The sequence below is a fragment of the Garra rufa genome, chromosome 20, assembly GCF_049309525.1.
Source record: "Garra rufa chromosome 20, GarRuf1.0, whole genome shotgun sequence".
Classification (NCBI taxonomy): Eukaryota; Metazoa; Chordata; class Actinopteri; order Cypriniformes; family Cyprinidae; genus Garra; species Garra rufa.
In genome coordinates, this window is record NC_133380.1 from 13385431 (window position 1) to 13410833 (window position 25403).

A 25403-nucleotide genomic window follows, 5' to 3' on the forward strand; every position below is an offset into this window, starting at 1 on the left:
CCATTATTTATTAATTTACACATTAACACAATTATCTAAAAATAACACAAAATAATCTTTTTTTGTTCTGTATATAAAAGGATTCACTCGGCTGCCACAATAAATGTCTTAAATCATTTAAATTTTTTTCTTAGTAAATACTACATACTATAACAGAAATACATAATTAAATTAAATAAATTAATAATTAAATTAAGAAATAAATAAAATAAAAGTACAGCAAAACAGTACAATTTTGAAATATTTTTGCTATTTACATTAATTGCTTTCTATTTAAATACATTTTAAAATGTAATTTATTCCTGTGATTTCAAAGCTGAAATTTTAGCATCATTATTCCAGTCACATGATCCTTCAGAAATTATTCTAATATTCTGATTTGCTGCTCAAAAACATTTATTATTATTATAATTATGTTAAAAACAGCAGAGTATAGTTTTTTTAGTTTTCTTTGATGAATAGAAAGTACAGAAGTATAGCATTTATCTTTTGCAACATTATAAATGTCTTTATCATCACTTTTGATCAATTTAAAGCATCCTTGCTAAATAAAAGTATTAATTTTAACAACAAAATTTTTTTTACTGCTTTTGAATAGTATAATGTATAATGTTACAAAAGCTTTTTGTTTCAGATAAATGCTGATCTTTGGATCATTCTATTCATTAAAGAATCTTGAAAAAAATGTACTCAACCATTTTGTTTATTATTAATAATAATAAATGTTTCTTGAACAGCAAATCAGCATATTAGAATGATTTCTGAAGGATCATGTGACACTGAAGACTGTAAAGATACTGAAAATTTTGCTTTGATCACAGGAATAAATTACATTTTAAAACATTAAAATAGAAATAAATTATTTTAAATAGTAAAAATGTTTCACAATATTACTGCTTTTGTTATATTATGGATCAAATAAATACAGACCTGGTGAGCAGAAGAGAATTCTTTAAAAAAACTAAAAATCTTACTGTTCAAAAACTTTGGTCTGGTAGTGTACAGTATATATATATATATATATATATATATATATATATATATATATATATATATATATATATATATATATATATATAAACAGTTCACTATTGATTACAGATTACGGAATTAAAAGTAGTTATGTATTCTGACTACTTTTAAGATTACTTTTACCATTACCACTAAATTACCACATTATTATTACAAATATATGTAATTTTTCGATATAAACATTATAAAATGCAATTAATTAACTACTATATTTCTGCTATAATTAACTACTATATTTCTCAACAAATTAAATAAATAATATAATACCATATAATTGACTTGATTCAAATGTTTAAACATAGTTCTGGACCTGATGTTTTACTCGTTAAAAATGGCTCTGGCAAAGAAATAAAACTCTAGATAAAAACTATATAGAATGACAAAAAGACGTCCAGTTATAGAACACCTATACATTTAGCATGACATGCAATGGAGATGTGTTTATTTGGTAGAGCGGCGCGGTTTTATGCGAGCAATACCATGGGCTGCGGGACAACAGGGAGCACTTTGACAGAAGAGTTATGCTTTAAGCTATTCTTTGAGTTAAAGAGGGGGAAAAGGCTTTTCTTGATGCTCGGGTTCCTTCCCGCGTTGCCGTCCGTCTGCAATATAAGACGCACAAAACCCCAGTGGCTCATTCTATTAACACCAAACATCTTTTGTTGTTGAATACAGCAGATGAACATACGGTCCTCTGGCTCAATATTTGTGGACAGAGCACAGTAGAGGCAGATTCTGCCACACACATGCTGCTCGGGTCTGTAATGGTCTCCATATGGCTATTATGGGGAAATGCTACTGAAGACACTGAACTGCACTCAGAGTCTCTGTTGGATTCTGTCTCACATTCATTTAAACAATGGAACAAGTGGACGGCCTCCTTTTTGGGATGATACGCCCACCGTCCTTTATGCACTGGTCAACTACTTGCTGATTGAGATGAACAACATGAGGTGAAAGTTGGCCTATCAAAAAAAGAGAGTATTCTTCTATTCTAGACTATTACTTTGTGTAGATAATATATATCATTTAAGACCAATGACTAGCAGACAGACATACAAAAACACACAACACAGCAGCTAAGCAATACGTATACATACATGTGAAATAATAATTTAAAAAAAAAAACACACACACACACACACACACACACACACAGAAAAGGTCTCCTGGCTAAAGCATTACTATATTCTTACTGCATTTGATACCATTTTGAGACTTGCAATGAGTAAATGGATAAACAGGACATTCTTACCGGCTGTGACTTCTTCTTTTTCTTCTTTATGGCTCTAAAGAAACCTTGTTTTTCTTTTTGTTTAGGGACCTCTGGTGGGTTCATGACCATGGCCTCTGAATTATTCCTACAAATGTAATTATTAAAAGTTGAAACTCACAAAGAAACGCAAAGAGATTTCAGTCATGAAATAAAATACGATTTTCAGCACGTGTGTTGAATGAAGTCTCATTACTGTAATGCAAATGGAAATATTATTGTAAAACAGTAATGAAAATCAGTATACATTTTTATTTGTGACCCTGGACTACAAAACAAGTCTTAAGTAGCATGGGTATATTTGTAGAAATAGCCAAAAAATACATTTTACGGATCAAAATCGATTTCTCTTTTATGCCAAAGTAAATATTATGTTCCATGAAGATATTTTGTAAATTTCCTATTGTAAATATATCAAAACTTAATTTTGGATTAGTAATATGCATTGCTAAAAACTTCATTTGGACAACTTTTAAAGGCGATTTTCTCAATATTTAGATTTTTTGCACCTACAGATTCCAGATTTTCAAATAGTTGTATCCTGGCCAAATATTGTCCTATCCTAACAAACCATGGAAAGCTTATTTAATGGAAAGCTTATTTATTCAGCCTTCAGCTGATGTATACATCTTTTTTTTTTTTTTTCAAAAAATTAACCCTTATGACTGGTTTTGTGGTCCTGGGTCACATTTCAGCATTTTTTGTTTTTGAAATAGTACCTTCTACAGAAAATATGAAAAGCTGTATTATCAGAGAGATGGTTAATGAAGGCAAATCAATCAAAAAAACTAAACAACACTAAAATGATACTATATTTCTGCTTATATCACCAGTGAATTTAAACAGAATGTGAAGTAGGCATGCTTTATTATTTTCTGCACCACTGTTGCCAGACATCTCTAAACCATCAAGGACACTAATTATTTTTACCTTGATGTTCTAATATTGAACATCAAGGCAAATATTTAATGTTGTCACTTCCAGCTTAACAAAGCATTTCATCTTACAGCCAAAGTAGATGCGCATAGAATAATTTATTTGTCTAGATGGAGGGTGCGCTGCCTTAACAAGCGTGTTCGCTCACCAGGGGTCGAAATTGGTCTGACGTTTGGGGTGGTTTGTCATGGCTGTGCTTTCTGCTGCTACTGCTGGGACTCTGCTCTGCCCGGTAGTCTCATGGAACGTGTTGTCAGGTCGAGGAGAGGGGACTGCATAAATAGAAGGAACAAATAAAAGATAGAATATCAAAGCTATAGTCAAATATTATTACCAGTTTAATGTTTTATAAACACCAAGCCTGCATTTATTTGATCCAAAACACAGCAAAAGCAGTAATACTGTGAAATTGCAGGAAGGACACATTATTTTTTATCAAAAGAGACATTATAGACATTTATATTGTTCCAAGAGGTTTATATTTTAAATAAATGCTATTTTTATAATGTTCTATACATTAAAGTATACTGAGAAAGATCCATAAAAATAATAAACAGCTTTTAAAATAAATAATAATACAAAATGTTTCTTGAGCAGCAAATCAGCATATTAGAATGATTTCTGAAGGATCATGTGACAATGAAGACTGAAGTAAGGATGCAGAAGATTCTGCTTTGCAATAACAGGAATAAATTACAAATAAAATATATTAAAATAGAATGTTTTGGGTACCTCTGTAAAAGCTTCCCACTCTGCGAGGCATCGAGTCACTGTAGATGATTCTGTTCTCCTTGGATGAGGTTCCATCCTCCACATGCGTGTCATGGTACATCCCAGCCTGAGTTACAAGAGTACGGTCACACTACAGAATAACATAAAGCAGTAGTTCCTACTACTGTACATACTGTCTTACTGTAACTGAAAATTTGCTTGGGGAAAAAGAAATGATTAAGGAAGAGAAGAAGCAGCGAGAAAGAGAGGTTAAACTGACAGTTCACCCAAAAATAACAATTCATCGCTTATGTTCACCTTCATATCATTCCCAACCTGTGTGACTTTCTCCAATAGAGATAGAAAATACTTTTTAACTATTGAATTAACTAGGGAATGGACTATGGAAGTCAATATCAATTTTTTGTTTGTTTTCCATTTTGAAATTTGAAAGCTTCAGTCCCTACATTGGGATTGCATGTAAATATACAGTGGTGGCCAAAATTATTAGAACACTAGTATTTGACCAGCTAAAAAAATATTTCAAGTCAATTATTTCTATCTTTTGTTGTAGTGTGTCAGTAAGAAATATCAGTTTACATTTCCAAACATTCATTTAGCTATTAATTGTAAGAATCCAGTGAGATTTTTGTTTGCACAAGGAGTCTGACAACAGCCAGTGCTCCACACAGAGAACTGATCTCATTATCATCCAGTCTGTCTGGAATGATATGAAGAAACAGAGCAAACTGAGACAGACTAAATCCAGAAGAACTGTGGCAACATCTCCAAGATGCTTCAAGAGACCTACCTGAAAAACTATGCATAAGTGCACCTAGGGGAAAGTTGCTTTAAATGCAAAGGATGGTTACAGAAAATGTTGATTTAATTTAGTTAATAGAAGTTAATTGATAAAGAAAAACTATTTGTGACATTATTTTTGACAGCATCCTCATTTTACAGCGTTTTTACACAAGTGCCTAAAACATTTAACAGTACTGTAGGTTTGCAGGTAGGTTTCTTAAAACATCTTGGAGATGTTGCCAAAGTTCTTCTGGATTTAGTCTGTCTCAGTTTGTTGCGTTTCTTTATGTCATTCCAGACAGACCGGATGATGATGAGATCAGATCTCTGTGTGGAGTACTGTCTGTTGTCAGTCTCCTTGTGCAAACAAAAATCTCACTGGATTATTACAATGGCAAAATGGGCAAAATGATATTTCCTACAGACACACTACAGCAAAAGATATAAATAACTGATTTACAACCATTTCTTAGCTGGTGAAAATACTAGCGTTATAATAATTTTAGCCACTGTACTAAGGAAACAGCCTTTAAGATTTAATTCAAAGAAAAAAGAAAGTCGAATTCAACACAACATAATGGTGTGTAAATGTAATTTTGGGTGAACTGTCTTTTTAACAGAGAACCTAGATATTTATTGCTAAAGACATGAGCTAGCAGTTAATGTAGTGGCATGAACATTTACAAAACATCCATATCAATGGTCTGAAAGCTAAATGTGAATTGCTTTAATGATCAAATGATCAATGCATAAAAAAACAAAGATAAGACAAGGCATGGAAAGCAGTAGCAACTAGTGAGTGTGTAAGTGGACGCGTTCTGAGGGTCCCGCTGATCTCGGACCTCGTTTTTGGGGCGCTGTGAGTGGAAGGAAGCTGTGTTGTCCCTCGTAGAATCTTTAATCGGGGGGCGAGAATGAGGCTTCTCTTTGGGAGACTGGTCATTCTGCAGACATAAACACACAGCAAAATAAGCAGACACTGGGAGACACAGAGTGTGCATGTAATAATCAGAAAGAACAAAACAAAATGTATGAATGCAGGATGCAGCAGAGCCGTATCTTAAATTAGATCACAAACACACATGCAAACACATCACAAATCGAATCTCCCGAAATTATTACGGTGAAGCATCATTTGTAATATTGCCGTTTGAGAACAGTAGAGAAAATTCGTAACACAAACAGATGAATAAAAGGGTATCCTTGCTTAGATAGAAATAATCACAGGAACCAAAAGAGATGTGTATTTTAGCGATATCAGCATCTAATACGCCAAAGGACACGGAGATAAAACGAGAGCAGGTCACTGACCCTGCTCAGATCTTGCGAGAGTTCTTCTCGGGAGGAACTGGTGTTGTGGCGTGGGAGTGTGCGATGCTGGAGCTGCGGCGAGAGAAGTTGTAGGCTGCTGGCACGTGTTGGCACTCCCTGCCCGACCACCAAATTCGTCTCCTGGCCGTGCGGCCGGTGTCGCTCTCTCCGCACGTACATGGAGTGGCGATGAGGTCGCTGCTGTGACGAGAACGGGCTGGTGTAGCCGAGACCGTAAGGATAGGATTCGTGCGGGGAAGGCAAATTGTGAGCATGGGCGCCACCTGCTCCCGCGGCCCTGCTTGGATCCAGCGTGTCGGTAGCCTTCGGTTCATCCGGTGTCTTTTTCCGTCCCGAGGAACGTCTCGAGTCTAGAGTACCCCCTTCCAGACGCGTATTCCCCCGGCCGCTAGGACTGTGACCTTGTCGCTCAGTCCCAGCGTGCCGCTCACCTCTGGGGCTCCCGGGAGCTGCGTTTAGATCCAGACAGCTGGACGGGAAGTATCGGGAACCTGAGCCTGATCCCACCATGGGATCGTCCAGGTGGAGTCGTGTCTCGGCCAGATTGCTCACGGACTTGGCGTCGTTCAGCGCTCCGTGGCTTTTGGATAGGCTGAGGAAGGACGAGGAGCTTTTGGAGGAGGATGTCGAAGGCATGGATCCATGCGAGGACTCCATGTAGTTATGGCGGCTGTGCTTGTCTCCAGACTGCAGCGTGCTGGTCTTCCCTTCTAGGAAGGACGAGTGGCGGCCTTGTTTGGATGACTTGAGGTACTTGCCGGTAGATGTGTCCCCTACCACGGTGACGCCTGCAGCTTTAGGCCCCAGGTTGAAATCGAATTCGGTCTTTCCCTTTGCGTCTTTGGGACTGAGTAGGTGGGGAAGGTTGTTGTTGACCAGGTCTTTGCTGCTAGAGGCCGAGCGGCTCAGAGTCTGGGCCTGGTAGCTCTTGGGGTGTAGCGTGGGGCTCAGGGTGGATGAGGTCGGCATGTTGCTGCCGTTCAGGAAGCTGTCGGTGCTCCGGTGGAGGTCCTCGTGGCGCGGTAGAGACGAGCAGTCTTTGCTGTTAGCGCGACGGTGACCTGAACTCTTACTGGCATGGCTCCTGCAGGGATAAACAGAAAAAGTTTATGTTCTGGATGTTCTTTGAACCAACTTCAAGAGGTGCAACCTCGGGTGATTTTAAAGGAACACTCCACTTTTTTTGGAAATAGGCTAATTCCCCATCTCCCCCCAAGTTAATAAGTTGATTTTTACTGTTTTAAATTCCATTCAGCCATTCTCCTGTTCTGGCGATATCACTTTTAGCATAGATAATTGAATCCTATTAGAAATAAAGTGATATCGCCAGAACAGGAGAAGGGTTGAATGGACTTGTTTGGTTGACTGACACAGAAGAGGAGAAATTGTTGAATAAAGTCATTATGTTTTGTTTGTGCACAAAAAGTATTTTTGTAGTTTTGTAAAATTACATTTGAACCACTGATGTCACATGGACCATTTTATCAATGTCCTTACTACCCTTCTGGGCCTTAAACATGGTAGTTGTGTTGCTGTCTATGCAGGGTCAAAATATCCTAATTCCACATAAGTTCCACATATGAATGAAGGTCTTATGGGTTTGGAACGACATAAGGGTGAGTAATTAATGACACTTTTCATTTTTGGGTAAACTAACCCTTTAAATAAATTCCATTGTAAGTTTTAGTTCTGTACAGAAATTCTTGTAAATTCTTTGACTTTCATTGGTGGTAAGTCTTTGTGTCTTGCCTTTATAATATTTCTTCCCAATTTTCAATTACAAATGTAACTTCTGTAACTTCTGATCATTTTGGTTCCCATCTTATGATGGTTCATTATTGTTATTTTTAAATAAAACTAAATCCATTACAGATCATTTGAATAAGGCTGAAATAAAAGGTTAAGATTTTATGAAAAAAAATAAACTTGTAAAACTTCAACAAGAATTAGACATGTTTCTCTGGCAACTAACCGGACTAAGTAAGGTTAATGATGAATACTTAATAATTAATTAATTTCATAATTACTTAATAATTAAACTTACTAAAATAAAAAAAAATACAAAAGTTAAATAGAAATATTACTGAAACTGAAATAAAAATAAATTAAAATAAGTAATATAAACAAAGCTTTAGCTTAAAAGGTTTTAAAGAACATAGAAACTAATTCATTCAAAACTTTTGACTGTCCACATATACCTTCAAAAATGTCAGGTGTTACTCTGTGTTAGGTTTAATTTATGAGTCACTGAAAGTTGAAGTGTAATTTTGTCATAATGTTATAAAATACCTTTTCACATTTCAGTTGCAGTCTAGATTATTCAGGTTGACTTTCTGAAGAAGACTTCCTGTGCAACTTTTTAAATAATGCAACATGTCAGCTTCTGGTTCAACCAATGTTGCAGGCCTATCTGTTTATTTGAACAATGCTTATTCACAACATGCAGTAATAATTAAGAAACAATCGTCATTTTGGCAGTTCCATTTGCTGCCACAAGTGGCTCAGAAATCACACATTTCACACTTAAAAGGATAGTTCACCCAAAAATGAAAATTCTGTCATTAATTACTCAGCCTCATGTCATTCCAAACCGTAAAATTACAGTTAAACCAAAGATGTCACATGGACTATTTTAACAATGTCCTTAATACCTTTCTGGGCCTTGAACATGTCAGTTGTGTTGTTGTCTATGCAGGGAGAGAAAGCTCTTGGATTTTATCAAAAAAAATCTTAATTTGTGTCCTCAAGATAAACGAAGGTCTTACAAGTTTGGAACAACATAAGTGTGAGTCATTGATGACATCATTTTGTTTTTGAGTGAACTATCCCTTTAACCTAGTTTATAGAAGCAGCTATTACTGACCGACTAGGTATGGTGTTGTCTCCATGGTATGGTTTTCTCTTTGAGGAGCGAGGTGGGGTAGGCGATGGGACAGTTGGCCGCTCTGGCCCTCTAAGGCCCTGAAACACTGGGTGGTTCAGACACTGTTCTGTCAGAAAGCGTTCGGTGGGATTCAGGCACAGCAGGTTCTGATACAGTGAAAAGAGAATGAGGAGAGTCATGCCACACTAGAACAATAAAGCTCATTCACATTCAGTCTTTAATAACACTTTGCACTTGGGGGTGATATGACATCTGCAGTTTATTTTAAAATAAATCAGCACCAAATATATCACAACCACTGGGATACGAAAGGGAATAGTGTTCTCTAATGAATGTTGAAGACTGATTTACCTTCATTAAATCCAACATGAGTCCATTGATGATGCCCAGGTACCTTCGATCAAGCGTCTGAGGATGACTTACAGAAGGAAACTGTAACAAAAACAGACAGTTAAACCTAAAATTATTCAGACACAGGATATACATTTTTAATACTTTTTTACTAGTGGGTGCAGGGCACTATAGTTCATTTATGTAAGCGAGGATAGCAAAATAAACTAAACTGTGACATATCATACCCAAAAATTCCTCATACAGTGGACTGCCAGTGAAATTGATAAAAATTGGGACCAAAAATTATTCAGACAGTTTGACCCAACCATGTTTTTCTTAAGTGTTTTTTCTTTAATTGCTAATGCAAACTTTTTACACCGCAGACTGAACTAAATTAAGCATTGCTTGGTAATTGGTCAACAAAGTATTGATAGTTGTGTAAATAGCGTCATACTAACAGTTCTCTGATTTTTTGTTTGAATGTAATCCATTACATACCTTTTTATCAACGTCATCTGACATTATCAAGATGAATTTGTGAGTTCTTGTCATATTTTATTACCATTTTCTAAACTATAGTGAATAATCTCTGATAATGGGAAAAATGTTGAAGGTGTCTGAATAAATTTTTGTTTGACTGCACATATTTAATTAAAGAAAGAGGGAGGACTAAAGAATAATGTGAAACAATTGCATACTTCATAACAAGTATGGAATATTTGATATTGATTTATTGCATTACATTGAAGCATGAAGCGCTACAATTAATAAATAGAAATAGAATTAAATTAAAAAATAAATGAAACCTAAATAGCAATATAAAAAAATGGCAAAAGCAAATAACAAAATTACTAAAATTGAAAATATAAATGTAAAAGACTGTTTTAGTAATAAGCTAGTTTTCTTTCTTTAACCAAATCTGCCAAGTATGATAATAAAAAAAATGATCTCACATCAATATTTCATATCCATCTAACTATTTATTTGGTAAGTAGCAGTGTAATTATCTAAATAATGTATAGTCAGATAGTTATTACAGCAAAATAAAACCCTACAGTGTGAAAAGTAATTGCAAAAATGGCTAAGAATAGAAAAAGTCAAGCATCATTCGTTTACAGAACAAATTAACGTTTAAGATGTGACTTAAGCATCCAAAAGTGTCCAAATACTTTTTGAGGCTATGTATGTGTGAGTGTATGCGCATGTGTGTGAATATTATGTACTGTGATCAGCCCTGTCAAGGCAAAGCCAGTTGTGTTTCACACTGGCACATAGCAATACATGAGTCATAGGCAGCCACTTATTCAGAATCCTGGGATCTGTGCCATAGGAAAGGAGAGCAGAGAAGAGGCGAGGAAAGGAAAGCAGAGAACAGAACAGGACAGAGGAGTGAATCAGAAGACAGGTCCTTACTCTTAGTCCGGCGAAACGAGGATTGCTGTAGAACAGCTTCATCTGCTCTGGTGGTAAGGGGCCCAACACTTTCTGAATGGTGAAGAGCTGGTCGATTTCACTCTCGCCCGGAAACAGGGGCTGGCCATCACTCAGTTCTCCCAAAATACACCCCACCGACCACATGTCCACCGCCTTCCCATATGGAGCTCTGCAAGAGCCAAGAAGAAGACAAATATAAGTCAAGAACTGACCTTCATTGACCACAACTTTCCAATTCCGTTAAGAAAATTATCATTAAAGTATAATTTCACTCAAGAATTAATATTTGCTTATAATATACTCACCTCTGTGCCATTTAAGATGTTCATGTCTTTCTTTCCTCAGTCGAAAAGAAATTAAGGTTCTTGAGGAAAACATTCTAGCATTTTTCTCCATATTATGTTTTTAAAAAGTATACAACTTTTTTTTTTTTTAGACAATTAATAATTGTTTCAATAAGACAGATAAGACTCTTATTCCTCGGCTGGGATCGTGTAGAGCCCTTTGAAGCTGCATTAAAACTACAATTTGGACCTTCAACCCGCTGAACCCCATTGAAGTCCACTATATGAAGAAAAATCCTGCAATGTTTTCCTCAAAAACCTTCATTTTCCACTGAAGAATGAAAGACACGAACATCTTGGATGACATGGGGGTAAGTCAATTATCAGGAAATTTTTCATTCAGGAATGAACTATTCCTGAATGTTTCTTTGTTGTGTCTAAGGTCCTGAGTATTTTTAATGGTGTTGCTTTGTGGTAGTTAAGTTGTTCATGGTGGCTTCTAAGGTGTTGTTATGCATTTGCTAGCACAATCTCAAAAGAGCCCAGCCTGGGTCACTATAATGTTGGATGGCTGTATTATGGATGCCCATTTTCCACAAGTTGGTATGATTTTTTAGGTTCTTCATGAAATGTCTGCAACATACTTTGGTTAAAATTCCTCAGAGGTCGTGTAAAACAACACCATTTTTACCTGGTCAAAAACAGCTCTGTTCAAAGCGAACTGTTTCGGTGCATGTGTCTTTAAATAATAATGAGCTACTGCTCACTCCACCCCTGTCTTCTGCTTTTTGTGTATTCAGTGGCATATTACCATCAAAAACAAAACTAATCCACTGCGTCCTTAGTGGTTGTGATATCGCAAGAAAATGAAGACTCTTATGTTCACTTTTACATCCAAATACAAAACACCTGCATTGCTTACGAGACACTGTTGTCGCTACAGCTGCTCGAGCACTGACAAAATGGTGAACAGTGTACAACTAGCTGAGGGCGGAAATATGCTATATGGGATGGTCCATCAGTAGTTGTGGGCAGGGCCCACATCATATGACATAATACTGCTTAGAAAATCAAAACAGCTTGATAATTGAGACTGTTTAGGTTTTGGGGGATTAAAAAAAAGGAGTGAATGGATTTTTATCACTGCTAAGACACATTTATATGCAAACACAATGTAGAAGCGAACTTTGCATGCAATGTCCCCTGTAATTCTTGATCCAAAAATGAAAATGCTGTCATTATTTACTCACCCTGTTCCAAACTTGTATGAATTTCTTTCGTCAGTTGAACACAAAAGAAAATATTATTAATAATGCTGGTAACAAAACATTTTTTTTGCATATAATTGAAGTTAAAGGGTTAGTATACCCAAAAATGAAAATTAGCCCATTATTTACTCACCCTACAGGCATTCTAGGTGTATATGCTTTCAGAAGAATCTAATATTAAATATAATTAAAAATAATCCTGCTATTTCCAAGCTTTAGAATTGCATGGACTGGTGTTTCTCTTCATCAGTCCACAACAAGTCCAATAAAGTGCATCCATCCATAATAAAAAGTGCCTCTGATGGCTCCAGGAGGTGAATAAAGGCATCCTGTAGTGAATCGATGCATTTTTGTAAGAAAAATATCCATATTTATAACGCAATAATCACTTTCATCTAGCTTGTGCTCACCGTTGTACATGGAAGCAGCTCTGGGCACATGATGTGTGATGAATGGGAACGCGCCGTGGAAAGATCAAAACAAAACAACCGTCATGAATTATATGTAGAAAACAAGGTCGGAGGATTTTGCCAAGAGGAGACTGGTTTTTCTTTGCTAAAGGAAACTTTGCTTTCTTGCTCCTGTAAACAAACGATGGTTTGTGTGAGACTCACCAGCGCATGCACAACGCCGTCATCCTACGTCGTCTGCCCGGAAGGGCTTCCGTGTACGAACAGTTGGCGCAAATTAGATTAAAGTGATTATTATGTTTTAAATATGGATATTTATTTTACAAAAATGCATCCATTCGCTACAGGACGCCTTTATTCACCCCCTGGAGCTGTGTGAGACACTTTTAATTATAGATGGATGCACTTTATTGGACTTGTTTTGGACTGATGAAGAGAAACATTTCATATAACTCCAATTGGATTCGTCTGAAAGAAGGAAGTCATATACACCTAGGATGCCTGGAGGGTGAGTAAATAATGGGCTACTTTTCATTTTTGGATGAACTAACCCTTTAATGGCTACTGTCTGATTACCAGTGTTTTTTTAAAATATCTTCTTTTGTGTTTAACAGAAGAAATAAATTGGATCAGGTTCCGTGAGTAAATGATGACTCTTCATTTTTGGGTGAACTATCCCTTTAAGATTTTAAAAAGTTCTATTTCCTAAAGTGAAATTACCATGGTTACTAAAAAGATAGGATATGATTCTAAGTTTGGATGTTTCTCTAATACAGGTCCTTACTGTAGTTCCCTAAATATAGCCCTTCAAAGCAAATCAAAGGATCTGAAAGGCAAAAATCATAAATTTGACTACTTAGAAAAGTAACAGCAATACTTTTCAAAGCAGCGTGATTTGAATGTCTGTAGCACAAACGGTGCAGGAAGAGTGTCATGCTTAGGGTTAAGGTTTTGTTCAAATCCTAATTCAGAGTTTGAACAATGGCTTCACTAAAAATGAAAGAGGGATGCATGCAGAGACAGAGGCTGATAGATAGACATAACACTGAGACACAAATCTTTGCACTAACACACAGCAAGAGGGAGGGAGAGAATATTTGTGTGGGTGGAATTTAAATGGTGAGAGTTTCAAAAAATGTTCCACCGCATTCATCTAGTCTAGTGGCACACACTAGAAAAATAACGCTTCAATGGCGACAAGGACAAATAATCATGCACCGCACTCCTGATGTCACATCTAATGGATATATCAAATCAACATTTTTAAAAAGGATGTGCCCTCAATGAATATCACTGCTTCTATTTGAGGGGAGTTTGGTTTTTCATGCCTTCTGGCTTTACTGAGGAAGAGATTTAGTTACATTAGTCATGTTTTAGTTATTGTGTCTCTAGAAACAAGGTATACTAGAAATCACCTTGAAAAACCAGAACAGGAAGTACATAGATGAGGACTTACCCCAAGAGCAGTTCAGGTGAGCGGTACCACCTGGTCGCCACATACTCTGTGTAGTTAGCATCGCTGCCTTCAGAGAGATTGCGGGCAAAGCCTGTGGGGTCGACCGGCCCGGATAGAAAGACATAGGGAGAAGAGGATAGAGAAAGGGTATTGGGCATTAGCGAGATTGCGCACAACATTCAGGGATCTTAATTAATCTTGCCATATTCTTCCCTCTAAAAATAAAAGTCTTAGAGAGAAGCCTGTGGAGTGAGTCATGCTCAATTTCCGTGGCATTCAGTGTGGAGGCAAATTTTAACCCTGAGTGAATATATACATTCCACAAGGAGCAGAACCTGGAGGCTGGGAAGTACAATATGTGATTTATCAGGTATTGAGACGATAGCCTGTGTTTTGATTGTATGTTCTAGAGTCACAATACTACCAACCAGTGTTAGGGAAAGTTACTTTGAAAATGAGTGTCAAGCTATAAGCTACTCATAAGTAACTCATTACAGTAAAATGTTGCTAACAAAGAGTATCTTAACTATATTTGAGCTACCGGTCAATTTTATGAGCTTTAAAGTTACTGTGAATATATAGCAATATTGGATATATTGTTACGTGGGTATATTGACCATTTATATAATAATATCACTGTATCATTTACAATTATATCACCTAAATTGATCATTTATAAAAAATATAGGTAACAATTTAGTATTTAGTATTTTTAGTACTTATAAAGCACATACTATGCATGACCATATTCTACATCCTTAATCCTACCCAATACCTACACTTAAGAATTACCTTAATAACTATTAATAAAGAGCAAATTAGGAGTTTATTGAGGCAAAAGTCGTAGACTTCGTAGTAGTTGATTGTTTGTTAACAGCGAGAATTGGACCTTAAATAAATTGTGACCAAATATATTAATACGTAATGTGTCTATATATTGTTCATTTTACAATTATGTCATTGTTCATTTATATAATTCTATCATCTTTTTATTTACAATTACATCATCTTAATTAAAAAAAATAGTGCTGTCAAGTCGATTAATCACGATTAATCACATCCAAAATAAAAGATTGTGTTTACATAATATGTGTGTGTGCTGTGTATATTTTTATATGTATATATAAATACACACATGTATACATTTAAGAAATATTTACATGTATATAAGGAGGTGAAGTGAGGCCAAGTATGGTGACCCATACTAGGAATTTGTGCTCTGCATTTAACCCATCCAAGTGCACACACACAGTAGTGAACACACACACACCGTGAACACACACCCGGAGCAGTGGGCAGCCATTGCTGCGGCGCCCGGGGAGCAGTTGGGGGAACAGTGCCTTGCTCAAGGGACTCACCTCAGCCGTGGTATTGAGGGTGGAGAGAGTGCTGTACATTCACTCCCCCCACCTACAATCCCTGCCGGACCTGAGACTCGAACCTGCAACCTTTTGGGTTACAAGTCCGACTCTCTAACCATTAGGCCACGGCTGCCCCCCATATACTAGTGCTAGGCAGCGATTAATCGCGATTAATCACATCCTAAATCATTTTTGGTGCACATAATATGTGTGTACTGTATATTTATTAAGTATATATAAATACACACACATGCATGTATTTATTTAAGAAAAACATGTTATGTTTATATATTAAACATATTTATATGTAAGTATATACATGTAAAAACATGTAAATATTTTTAAAATATATACAAGCATGTGCGTCATTATATATATATACAGTAGTCAACATTTGAAGTGGATCAAAAAGGTTAATCAAAGTTGTCCAAAGACAAGAACAGGTATTTTTTTAGTTTTAGGACAACTTTGATGAAAGGTGTTGATCCACTTCAAATGTTGACTACTGTATACACATATTACATATACACAGTATACGCACATATTTTATATATAAACAAAAACTTATTTTGGATGTGATTAATTGCAGTTAATCGTTGCCCAACACTAGTGTATATATATGTAAATATTTCTTAAATACATATTAAATAATTGCATCCATATATTTTGGATGCGATTAATCACGATTAATCATTGCCCAGCACTATAATTTACATATAATATAATGATAAATATTAAATAATGAAACAATCCTAAATATATAAATGTATGTGTGTATATATATACATATAAATATACACAGTACACACACATACTTTATATAAACAAAAACTTATTTTGGATGCGATTAATCATGATTAATCGATATGACAGCACTAATTAAAACATATTTATATGTGTAGTGTGTGTGTGTGTGTGTGTGTGTAAAAATAACAATACAGTACACATTACATGTTTTATATAAACTATGATTATAGAATTGTAAATAAGATGCTTAAATAGTTTTTTTTTCTGCAACCAGATCAGTACTTAATGGTTATATAATTCTATTTAAAAATAATATAATGTAAAAATATATAGTTATATTTTGTATATTGCTACACAAAAACTACATAGAAATGTAATTTTTTTCATAACAATGTTGTGCAAGCATTAAAAGTTTTCACACTGCACCACTCATTATAAAATGTGACCCTGGACCACAAAACCAGTCATAAGGTTAAATTTTACAAAACTGAGATGTATACAGCATATGGAAGCTCAATAAATAAGCTTTCTATTGATGTATGGTTTGTTATGATAGGACAATATTTGGCCGAGATACATATATTTGGAAATCTGGAATCTGAGGGTGCAAAAAAATCAAAATACTGAAAAAATCACCTTTAAAGTTGTCCAAATTAAGTTCTTAGCAATGCATATTACTAATCAAAAATTACATTTTGATATATTTACAGTGGAAATTAAAAAAAAAATGTTCATGGAACATGATCTTAAATTAATTTCCTAATGATTTCTGGCATAAAAGAACAACAATTTTGACCCATACAATGTATTTTTGGCTATTGCTACAAACATATCTCAGCGACTTAAGACTGGTTTTGTGGTCCAGGGTCACAAATAGTTAATAAAAACACTGAAGAACTGTCAGTGCATAATTATTTTAGAGTTGCTACTTTGTGAGTAAGTTACTTCCCAACACAGTTACACAGTTCTTTTCTGTGATACATGTTCAGCCATCTTCCATTTCAGTCTATGAAATCACGTATCTACAATGACCCAAAATCAACTCAAAATTTGCATGCCAGAGAATAAGCGCTGTCACTCAAACCTTTGCGTACTGTGCGATTTGGACAAAAAGAGTTTAATTCCCTTCCACTCAAATCCAATTTCAGATCATTTTTTTTTTGTTTTCAGACGTCACTGCGAGACTCATGACGCCTGGAAAAAAGACCAAGCATTCAGCGAGAGAGATCAGTGTGAATATGGGGGTGGAGGGTCCTGAATCAGACGAGTGAAAGCCTTTGCTCACCAAAATCACACAGCTTCAGGATATCATTGGCGCTGATGAGGAGGTTTTCAGGCTTGATATCTGCAGATTAGATAAAAAGGATGGATATTTTCTTAGTGAGCTCAATTTATGCTGAAGACTCCATTTTGTACACAAAAACTACACGATCAATAAATAAGAAAAGGCATAAAAACAGATATGATACATCACTGATGTTTTTAAAGTTGATTCTAATGATGGTTAAATCAACTTTCTTAATTACCTCATTAAATTAAAATACAATCATATTCCGTTTTAGAATGTTACAGACTTCAACTCGCATACAAACAATAAAAACAGCCCCACACACACATACATATTTCATCTGAATTATCAGTAGCTATTACTGCAGATAGACAGATTGATAGAGTAAGACTGCAATCTATAAACAGCACTGAGATTGTCATACCCCTGTGAACGATCTCATTTTTGTGGCACCAGTGAATAGCTTTAATCAGCTGAAAGATGTAGCTTCGTACTTTATCAGGTGGCGCACCATTAGGCAATTCCTCCAACAGCTCAAGCATATTCTGAAATGTACAGCAAAACTCTGAGACACTATCAACATGTCATCTGAACTACAATTCAGACCACTACATCTGAATAAGAAAGTAAAAGAAGGGTTTTGTGCTGACCTTCTCCACATATTCAAACACTAGATAGAGTTTTCCCCGTCGCCGGAAGGCCTCTTTCAGTTCTACGATGTTGTCTTGCTTCAGCGTACGGAGCATCTTGAGCTCTCGTAACGTCGTCTCTTTAACTTCCTCATTCTCTGCGGGAACACACAGGGGGGTTAGGCAAGATTGAAAGGGGGCTTGTGTCTTCTTGAGTTAAATAAATGTGTTATGAAGCTCTCAAAGTAAATTGACATTATAAAAGGCACTTCTCACAAACAGTATAATACCTTTTTAAAGTATTATAGGTGCATTCTTGTAGCTTCAGAAAGTATGACGGCATTTTAGTGCCATGTTAAAAAAAAAAGAGTAGATTAAAGTCGTAATATTTTGAGAATAAAGTCAAAATATTAAAAGAATAAAGTAGACATTATGAGAATAAAGTAGAAATATTTTGAGAATGCAGATGAAATTTTGAGAATGAAGTCAAAATGTTTCAAGAATGTTTCAAAAATTTAAATTGTAGCAATTAAAGTTATAATAGTTTGAGAGTATAGCCTGCGCATGCAAATGGTCAAGATTGCTAACACCAGGAGAAGTTGCCAGGCCACCGGAATTGATCTGAATATATGTGGGATTATTAGCAGAAATCATACCATGTGTTATACTCGCAGGGACAGTATGCTTGAAAATAAGCATTCATTAGGCCTTTTTGTAGTGCCAATAATAGCAATAAGCTTTGTGCTTTTGGTACTTTTAATATAAAACAAAGTCTCAGCTTTCAAAATCTGTCAGTTTTATAGCGAAATACAAACAATGTTTTTCATGCTCTTTAATGTGGTGGGACAGATTGCTGTATTCATGTGAATCAATCGTCTTTTCGATTACAAAGAGACATTAGTTTCAATAAATTATACTGTTTTTTTTTTTTGTGAAAATTCCACCATCTACTCTGCAAAAACGTCTGTGGTGTCCAATCTTTCATTCCTCACATGTACTTATTTAAAAACAACAATAAAAGGTTCTAAAGGTTGAAGTGGACTCCGACTCGATATACAAGTGACATTATTTGTAGCGCACCAGCCACCCAATAATTGCAATAATTTTGTGCTTCGTCGCTTTTAATATAACAGCTCAGCTTTTAAATTCTGTCAGTTTTATCATGAAATACAAATTATAAATGTGTTTTTCCTCTTTATTTCAAGTTTATAGCACAATATAAACATGAAGGAACATCAGAAGGATTGAAAAAAAAACAAAAAAAAAACAGTAGGCCCCTATAGCCTAATTTAATAAAACTGTATTGTACAGTATTTCACTGCCGCTTAAACTGAGGCGAATACAGCAATCTGTAACGTCACATTAAAGAGCATGAAAAATGCATGATTGTAATAGACATATTGTTTGTATTTAGCTATAAAACTGACAGATTTTGAAAGCTTTGGAGACTTTGGAATATCTCTGGGTGCTCCTAATCCAGGCCATTTGCATGGAAAAAAAAAGTCTAGAATATACTCTTAAAATATTATAACTTTAAAAATAATTTGTACTTTACAACTACGAATTAATTCTTGTCATTTTGACTTTATTCTCAAAATATTTTGACTATTCTCGAAACATTTTGACTTTACTGTCGAAACAATTCGACTTTATTCTTGTAATTTTTACGTTATTATCGAAACAATTTGACTTTATTCTCGTAATTTTCACTTTATTATCAGAACATTTAGACTTTATTCTCATAATTTTGACTTTATTCTCAAAATATTTTACATTTATTCTTGAAATATTTTGACATTATTCTCGTCATTTCGACTTTATTCTCAAAATATTACAACTTATAATCTTAGATTTTATTTAGTGTTTAACGCTGTCATAAGAAAGATCTTGGATTTCATCAAAAATCATCTTAATTTGTGTTCTGAAGATGAACGGTTTTATGAGTTTGGAATGATATGAGGGTGAGTAATTAATGACAGAATTTTCATTTTTGGCTGAAATGTCCCATTAAATATCAATCATCTATCATCAACTTAATTAGCATGAAAACTATCCAAACAGAGCCTTGGAGTCTGTGATAAACAATGTGAATTATACATTGTATCATGGTAACCACAAGAGGATTGTAGTTCAAAGTCTCCAACGAGTGAACTGCATGGATGAAAAAAGCAAGCATTTGGTTGTAGCAGTCTTTTACCTTCGCTGTCCTTGAACTTCTTAATGGCCACAAGCTCTTTTGTCTCCTGCAAAACAGATATGTAAATCAGTTTGAGCTCTTTCTCAAACACACGCTTTATTAGCAAGCTGTTAATCGACTCAAGATGTAAAACAAACAACTGAGAGATGCACAAAAGAACTCAACCTAGAAGAACCACTTCCGGGCTGTATCAATTGGCTATTTTTCATGAGAAAGCCCCTGACAATGCTTCTGCTAAATGGAACAATGTGCCTGTTTTCAAAGAATAGATAATAATTTTATATTCGGATGTCTAATTATTAGGCGGAAGTATTGCATGCACATATTTAGCCATGTGTTCAGCAGCCCTTGCGGTGGAGAAATGTTCACCCACTGTCAGTCACACAGAGTCCCTGTCATCTGTGGTGTTGGACGAAGCCTCTTTTGCCTATCTTTGTCATTCTGAGCTCTCAATTTGCACTACAGCACCCTTCACGACGAAAGCATTAGCGCTATGATCACGCTAGCTGCTAAAAACATCCATTTATCTCAATTCTACACAGTAAACACTCACTCAGGACAAATTCCAGCCAGTATTATAGACTATAGTGCCCAGATAAATGGATATTAAACCATTATTCTTCTGGATTCTGCAGCCTGTGTATTTCAAAAGCAGTATTATAACTGTCAGCAGCTAACAAGTCTGATATAAAGGGAAACTAAATCTAAACTGAGAGAATTATTAGGCATAGTTACAGTGGGTGTTATAGGCTGTGCTACACAACAAACACATTCAGTAAGTGCTGATAGATTCACTTGCAAAAAACGTTTTACCACTTTTCTTTGCACATGTACCAAGGTAATACAACAGTATTCATGTAAATGCCATGTTATATGAAGCTAAACAGTCTCAATTCAATTCAAATCAAGCCGTTTTGATTTTCTGAGCTGTATGACGTCATAATGCTCAGGCCTCGCCCATAACCGCCGATGGATTGTCCCATATTAGCATATTCCCGCCCTTAGCCGTCGTCTCATAAGTAATGCAAGTGTTTTGTAGTTGGATGTAAAAGTGAACATGAGTCTTTTCTACTAAATTTTCTCCTAAAATGAGAGCCACTGAGGACGCAGTGGATTAGTTTTGTTTTTGATGGTAAAAAAAATTAAAGAGAGGGGTGGGGTGTAGTAGCTCATTAACATTTAAAGAGACATGCACTGAAATGGCTCACTGTGAACAGAGCTGTCTATGATAAGGTAAAAAGTAGGGATGCACCGATCATGATTTTTCATGGCCGATTCCGATACCGATTTTTTACAAGCAAGCTGGCCGATTCCGACACCGATTTCCGATTTTTTCAAAAACAAGAATTTATGCAAGTAAACAACATAAACAACATGTTTATTTAGTATTTAACAGGCCAAACTGGCTTTGGCTATTCAAACAATAGCATCTGACATCTGAAATTAAATAAATATATTTTATTTTTAATTAAAGGTTGTATCAGCGATTTCTAGCCTAAAACATAAAGTGTCGATTTCAGCTTACCTTTCATCACGATCCGCTCGCTGCCTGCCCCATAAATTGTCTGTGAAAAAAACGCGTCTCTCTGGTCAGCCTAGGGTCCGAGATATGCCAAAAAAAACAATCGGCGCTATCAACACACCACAGATAACCAAACAGTGTTCCAACCAATCAGCGTCAGGGGTTTGGTGTTGTGGACTTTCCTACTGGTGCAGGGATGTGAGGGAGGCGGAGCGAACGTCCACAACACCAAATCCCTGACGCTGATTGGTTGGAACACTGTTTGTTTTTGTGTGGAAAGGTTGGTAGTACCGATCGTTTTTTTGGCATATCTCGGACCCTAGGCTGACCAGAGAGACGCGTTTTTTTCACAGACAATTTATGGGGCAGTCAGCGAGCGGATCCTGAAGAAAGGTAAGCTGAAATTGACACTTATGTTTTAGGCTAGAAATCGCTGATACAGCCTTTAAATACAGTTTAATAAGTAAAACATGTGCTTTTAGTAAAGTAAAACAGTAAGCCAACAGGCATTTTAATGTAAAATAATAATAATCATTCTTAACAGAACAGACTTTTATTTTTGGCTTTTCAAAAGTAAATTTTACAAAAAGAAGCATCTCAGCTTTGTCACAAGTGAGTCTGTTTCTTTTTTCATCTGTCACGTGAGAAGCTGAGCTGAACAGACGTTCGCTGTCCACGCTTGTGCAGGGCGCAGACAGGCACGCTCGTGCAACTTCTGAATGTTTCTGAATGAATCGAATGCCGTGGCTTGCGTGCACATTTCCGGAAAAAAAAACACAGCCGGGATAAAAACGAAAACCAGCCGGTTACCGATTGCGCGTTAGATGCAAAAACCGTCCGGTTTCGATTTATATGTTTTATGTACATTTATATGTTTTATATGGCCACTGAGGGATTTTTCCAAAGTTTGTTGCTGACATTTCATGAAAACCCAAAAGAATCATACCAATTTGTGAAAAATGAACATCCGATGTCCCCTTTCCATCAGAATAATAAGGAATGTTTCTTGAGAACCAAATCAGCATATTAGCATATGTGACCCTGGACCACAAAACCAAGTCGTAAGGGTCAAAATTTTTGAAATTGAGATAGGGCACTATTTAGCCAAGACAAAACTATTCGAATATTTGGCATCTGAGGGTGCAAAAAATCTAAATATTGAGAAAATCTCCTTTGAAGTTGTCAAAATTAAGTCCTTAGCAATGTATATTACAAATCAAAAATTAAGTTTTGATATATTTACGGTAGGAAATTTGCTAAATATTTGCATGGAACATGCTTTTTACTTAATATCCTAGATTTCTGGCATAAAAGGAAAATTGATCATTTTGACCCATACAATGTATTTTTAGCTATTGCTACATATATACCCATGCTACCCAAGACTGTTTTTGTGGTCCAGGGTCATATATTTGAATGATTTCTAATAGATTGTGAAACACAGTATTTTTGATCAAATAAATGCAGTCTTGGTGAGCATAAGAGATTTCTTTCAGATTCACAAACATAAAAAAAAAAAAAAAAAAAAAAAAAAAAAAGTACCAACCCCAAACTTCTGAACGATAGTGTAATATATTTCAAAGCATCACACAGTCTGATAACGCCACTGTACTATGGTATCACCAAAGTACTTTTTATAAGAGTTATCAAGTCAGGAAGCAACAACAACGCACATTTTATAACACTACTTATGTGTTCAAAAAAATGAAGATTTCAGCACGCCGCTGAGGCCAGCAATTAAACCGACTGCAATTAGACTGAAAGAAAATCCCAACTGAAACTCCCACAACAAGGCTGGATCCCAGCGCTAGCTCTACCTGACGCCTCCGGTGCAGTAGCAAGTGCCTTGAAGGCTTCCTCATACTTCTCCTCCACAGTGGAACTACAAGTCATTTTCACTTTAAGCACAGCTTGTCATGAACAGATATGATTCATGATCAGAAATGATTAAGAAGCACAGCATGCATGTGGGGTTGGGAGTAGCTTTTTCATATCGAGTTACCCAGACCTCTGCATGGGCTACTTGCAGAAAGGCATGGCTGCTTTAATTACACTGCACGGTCAGGCTTTCCTAGGCTTTTAGTAAAAGACTAGACTCGCCAGACCATGACTAAAGTAATTTTTGTTGGCTTTGAACAATGGCAACATATTCCGATATGTGACCCTAAACCACAAAACCAGTCATAAGGGTTTTAAATGGAGATTTATACATAATCTGAAAGCTTAATAAATACAATTTCCATTGATGTATGGTTTGTTGGGATATGACAATCTAGAATCTAAAAAAACTTTAGTTAAAAAAAAAAAAAAAAAAAAAAGTTTTGATGTATTACTTAATATCCTAATGATTTTTGGCATAAAAGAAAAATATGCATAATTCTCTGTTAGAAAGTGTGCAAAAAGCAGTATTAAATAAGCATCTGTTGACATTCTCACATATGCAACCAGGGGATGTTAAAGAGAAAAATATACATTTCAAACCAACATGGTGGACGTAGTAGGTCTAAAAATGTTTACAGTACAAAACATACTTTTTCAACAGGCAAGAATTTTTTCCTTAAATTAAAGAGATAACCTGTACCCCAAAAAAATTTAATTGTAATTTTTACTCAAAATTTACTCAACTTTCTTTCTTTTGTAAAACACAAAAGATACACAAATGTACATCAAGGGAGTCCAATGTTGTTATTTTGATATACTATTACAGTTTTAATTAATATTTTAACATCAGATGCCAATTTTCCACAAGTTGGTATGATTCTTTAGGGTCTTCATGAAATATCTGCAACATACTTTGGTTAAAATTCCTCAATGGCCGTGTAAAAAAACACCCTTTTTACCTCGTCAAAAACAGCTCTGTTCACAGCGACCTGTTTTGGTGCATGGCTCTTTAAATGATAATGAGCTACTGCTCATCCCGCCCCTCCCATCCGTTTTTTTGTGTATTTGCTGGCGCGTTACCATCAAAAACTTTACATCCAACTACAAAACACCTGCATTGCTTACTAGACGTTGTCGCTACAGCTGCTTGAGCACGGAGAAAATGGTGGACAGTATACAACTGGCTGAGATATGCTAATTTGGCAGAGTCCGTCAGCAGTCGTGGGCGGGGCCTGAGCAGTATGACATCATACTGCTCATAAAATCAAAACGACTTGATAATTAGGACTGTTTAGGTTTTTTACAGACTTTATGGTGAGTTTTTACCCCATCCCACTGCATCTCGTTTTTAAATGAAAAAAGAATTGACTAGCTTTCGGTCATTTGTATTAAACTCATACATACATGATGCTGTTTTGTTTATAGTTGTTTAGCAACTTAATTAAATATAATTCATTTCTAAACATTATTTTAAACATTATGCACTTTTTTCACATAGTCATGTTATTTTATTGCTTTGAATAAACATATTTTGCTCCAGAAGCTAAAAGGTTTTTTTTTTACCCCAACTGAAATTATGCATTTTAAATTTGAATATAATTTGAATTTTCATAATATTTAA

The 25403-nt window shown here is 35.6% G+C and overlaps 1 protein-coding gene across 2 annotated transcripts in view; it reads right to left on the reverse strand.

The window, feature by feature from the left end:
* cdkl5 (cyclin dependent kinase like 5) overlaps window positions 1–25403 on the reverse strand; it is a 49434-nt gene that overhangs the window by 6590 nt on the left and 17441 nt on the right. The window contains exons 4-17 of one of the 2 annotated variants that reach the window (XM_073825743.1): window positions 20380–20425; window positions 18204–18340; window positions 17978–18098; window positions 17551–17610; window positions 14158–14248; window positions 10719–10908; window positions 9324–9404; window positions 8952–9118; window positions 6068–7172; window positions 5599–5700; window positions 3974–4079; window positions 3390–3513; window positions 2288–2393; window positions 1512–1634 (exon numbers count right to left, since the gene is read on the reverse strand). In XM_073825743.1, coding sequence (XP_073681844.1) covers window positions 1512–1634; window positions 2288–2393; window positions 3390–3513; window positions 3974–4079; window positions 5599–5700; window positions 6068–7172; window positions 8952–9118; window positions 9324–9404; window positions 10719–10908; window positions 14158–14248; window positions 17551–17610; window positions 17978–18098; window positions 18204–18340; window positions 20380–20425 — 2559 coding nt within the window. The remainder of the gene's footprint in view (window positions 1–1511; window positions 1635–2287; window positions 2394–3389; window positions 3514–3973; window positions 4080–5598; window positions 5701–6067; window positions 7173–8951; window positions 9119–9323; window positions 9405–10718; window positions 10909–14157; window positions 14249–17550; window positions 17611–17977; window positions 18099–18203; window positions 18341–20379; window positions 20426–25403) is intronic. The other variant, XM_073825744.1, reaches the window with a different exon arrangement.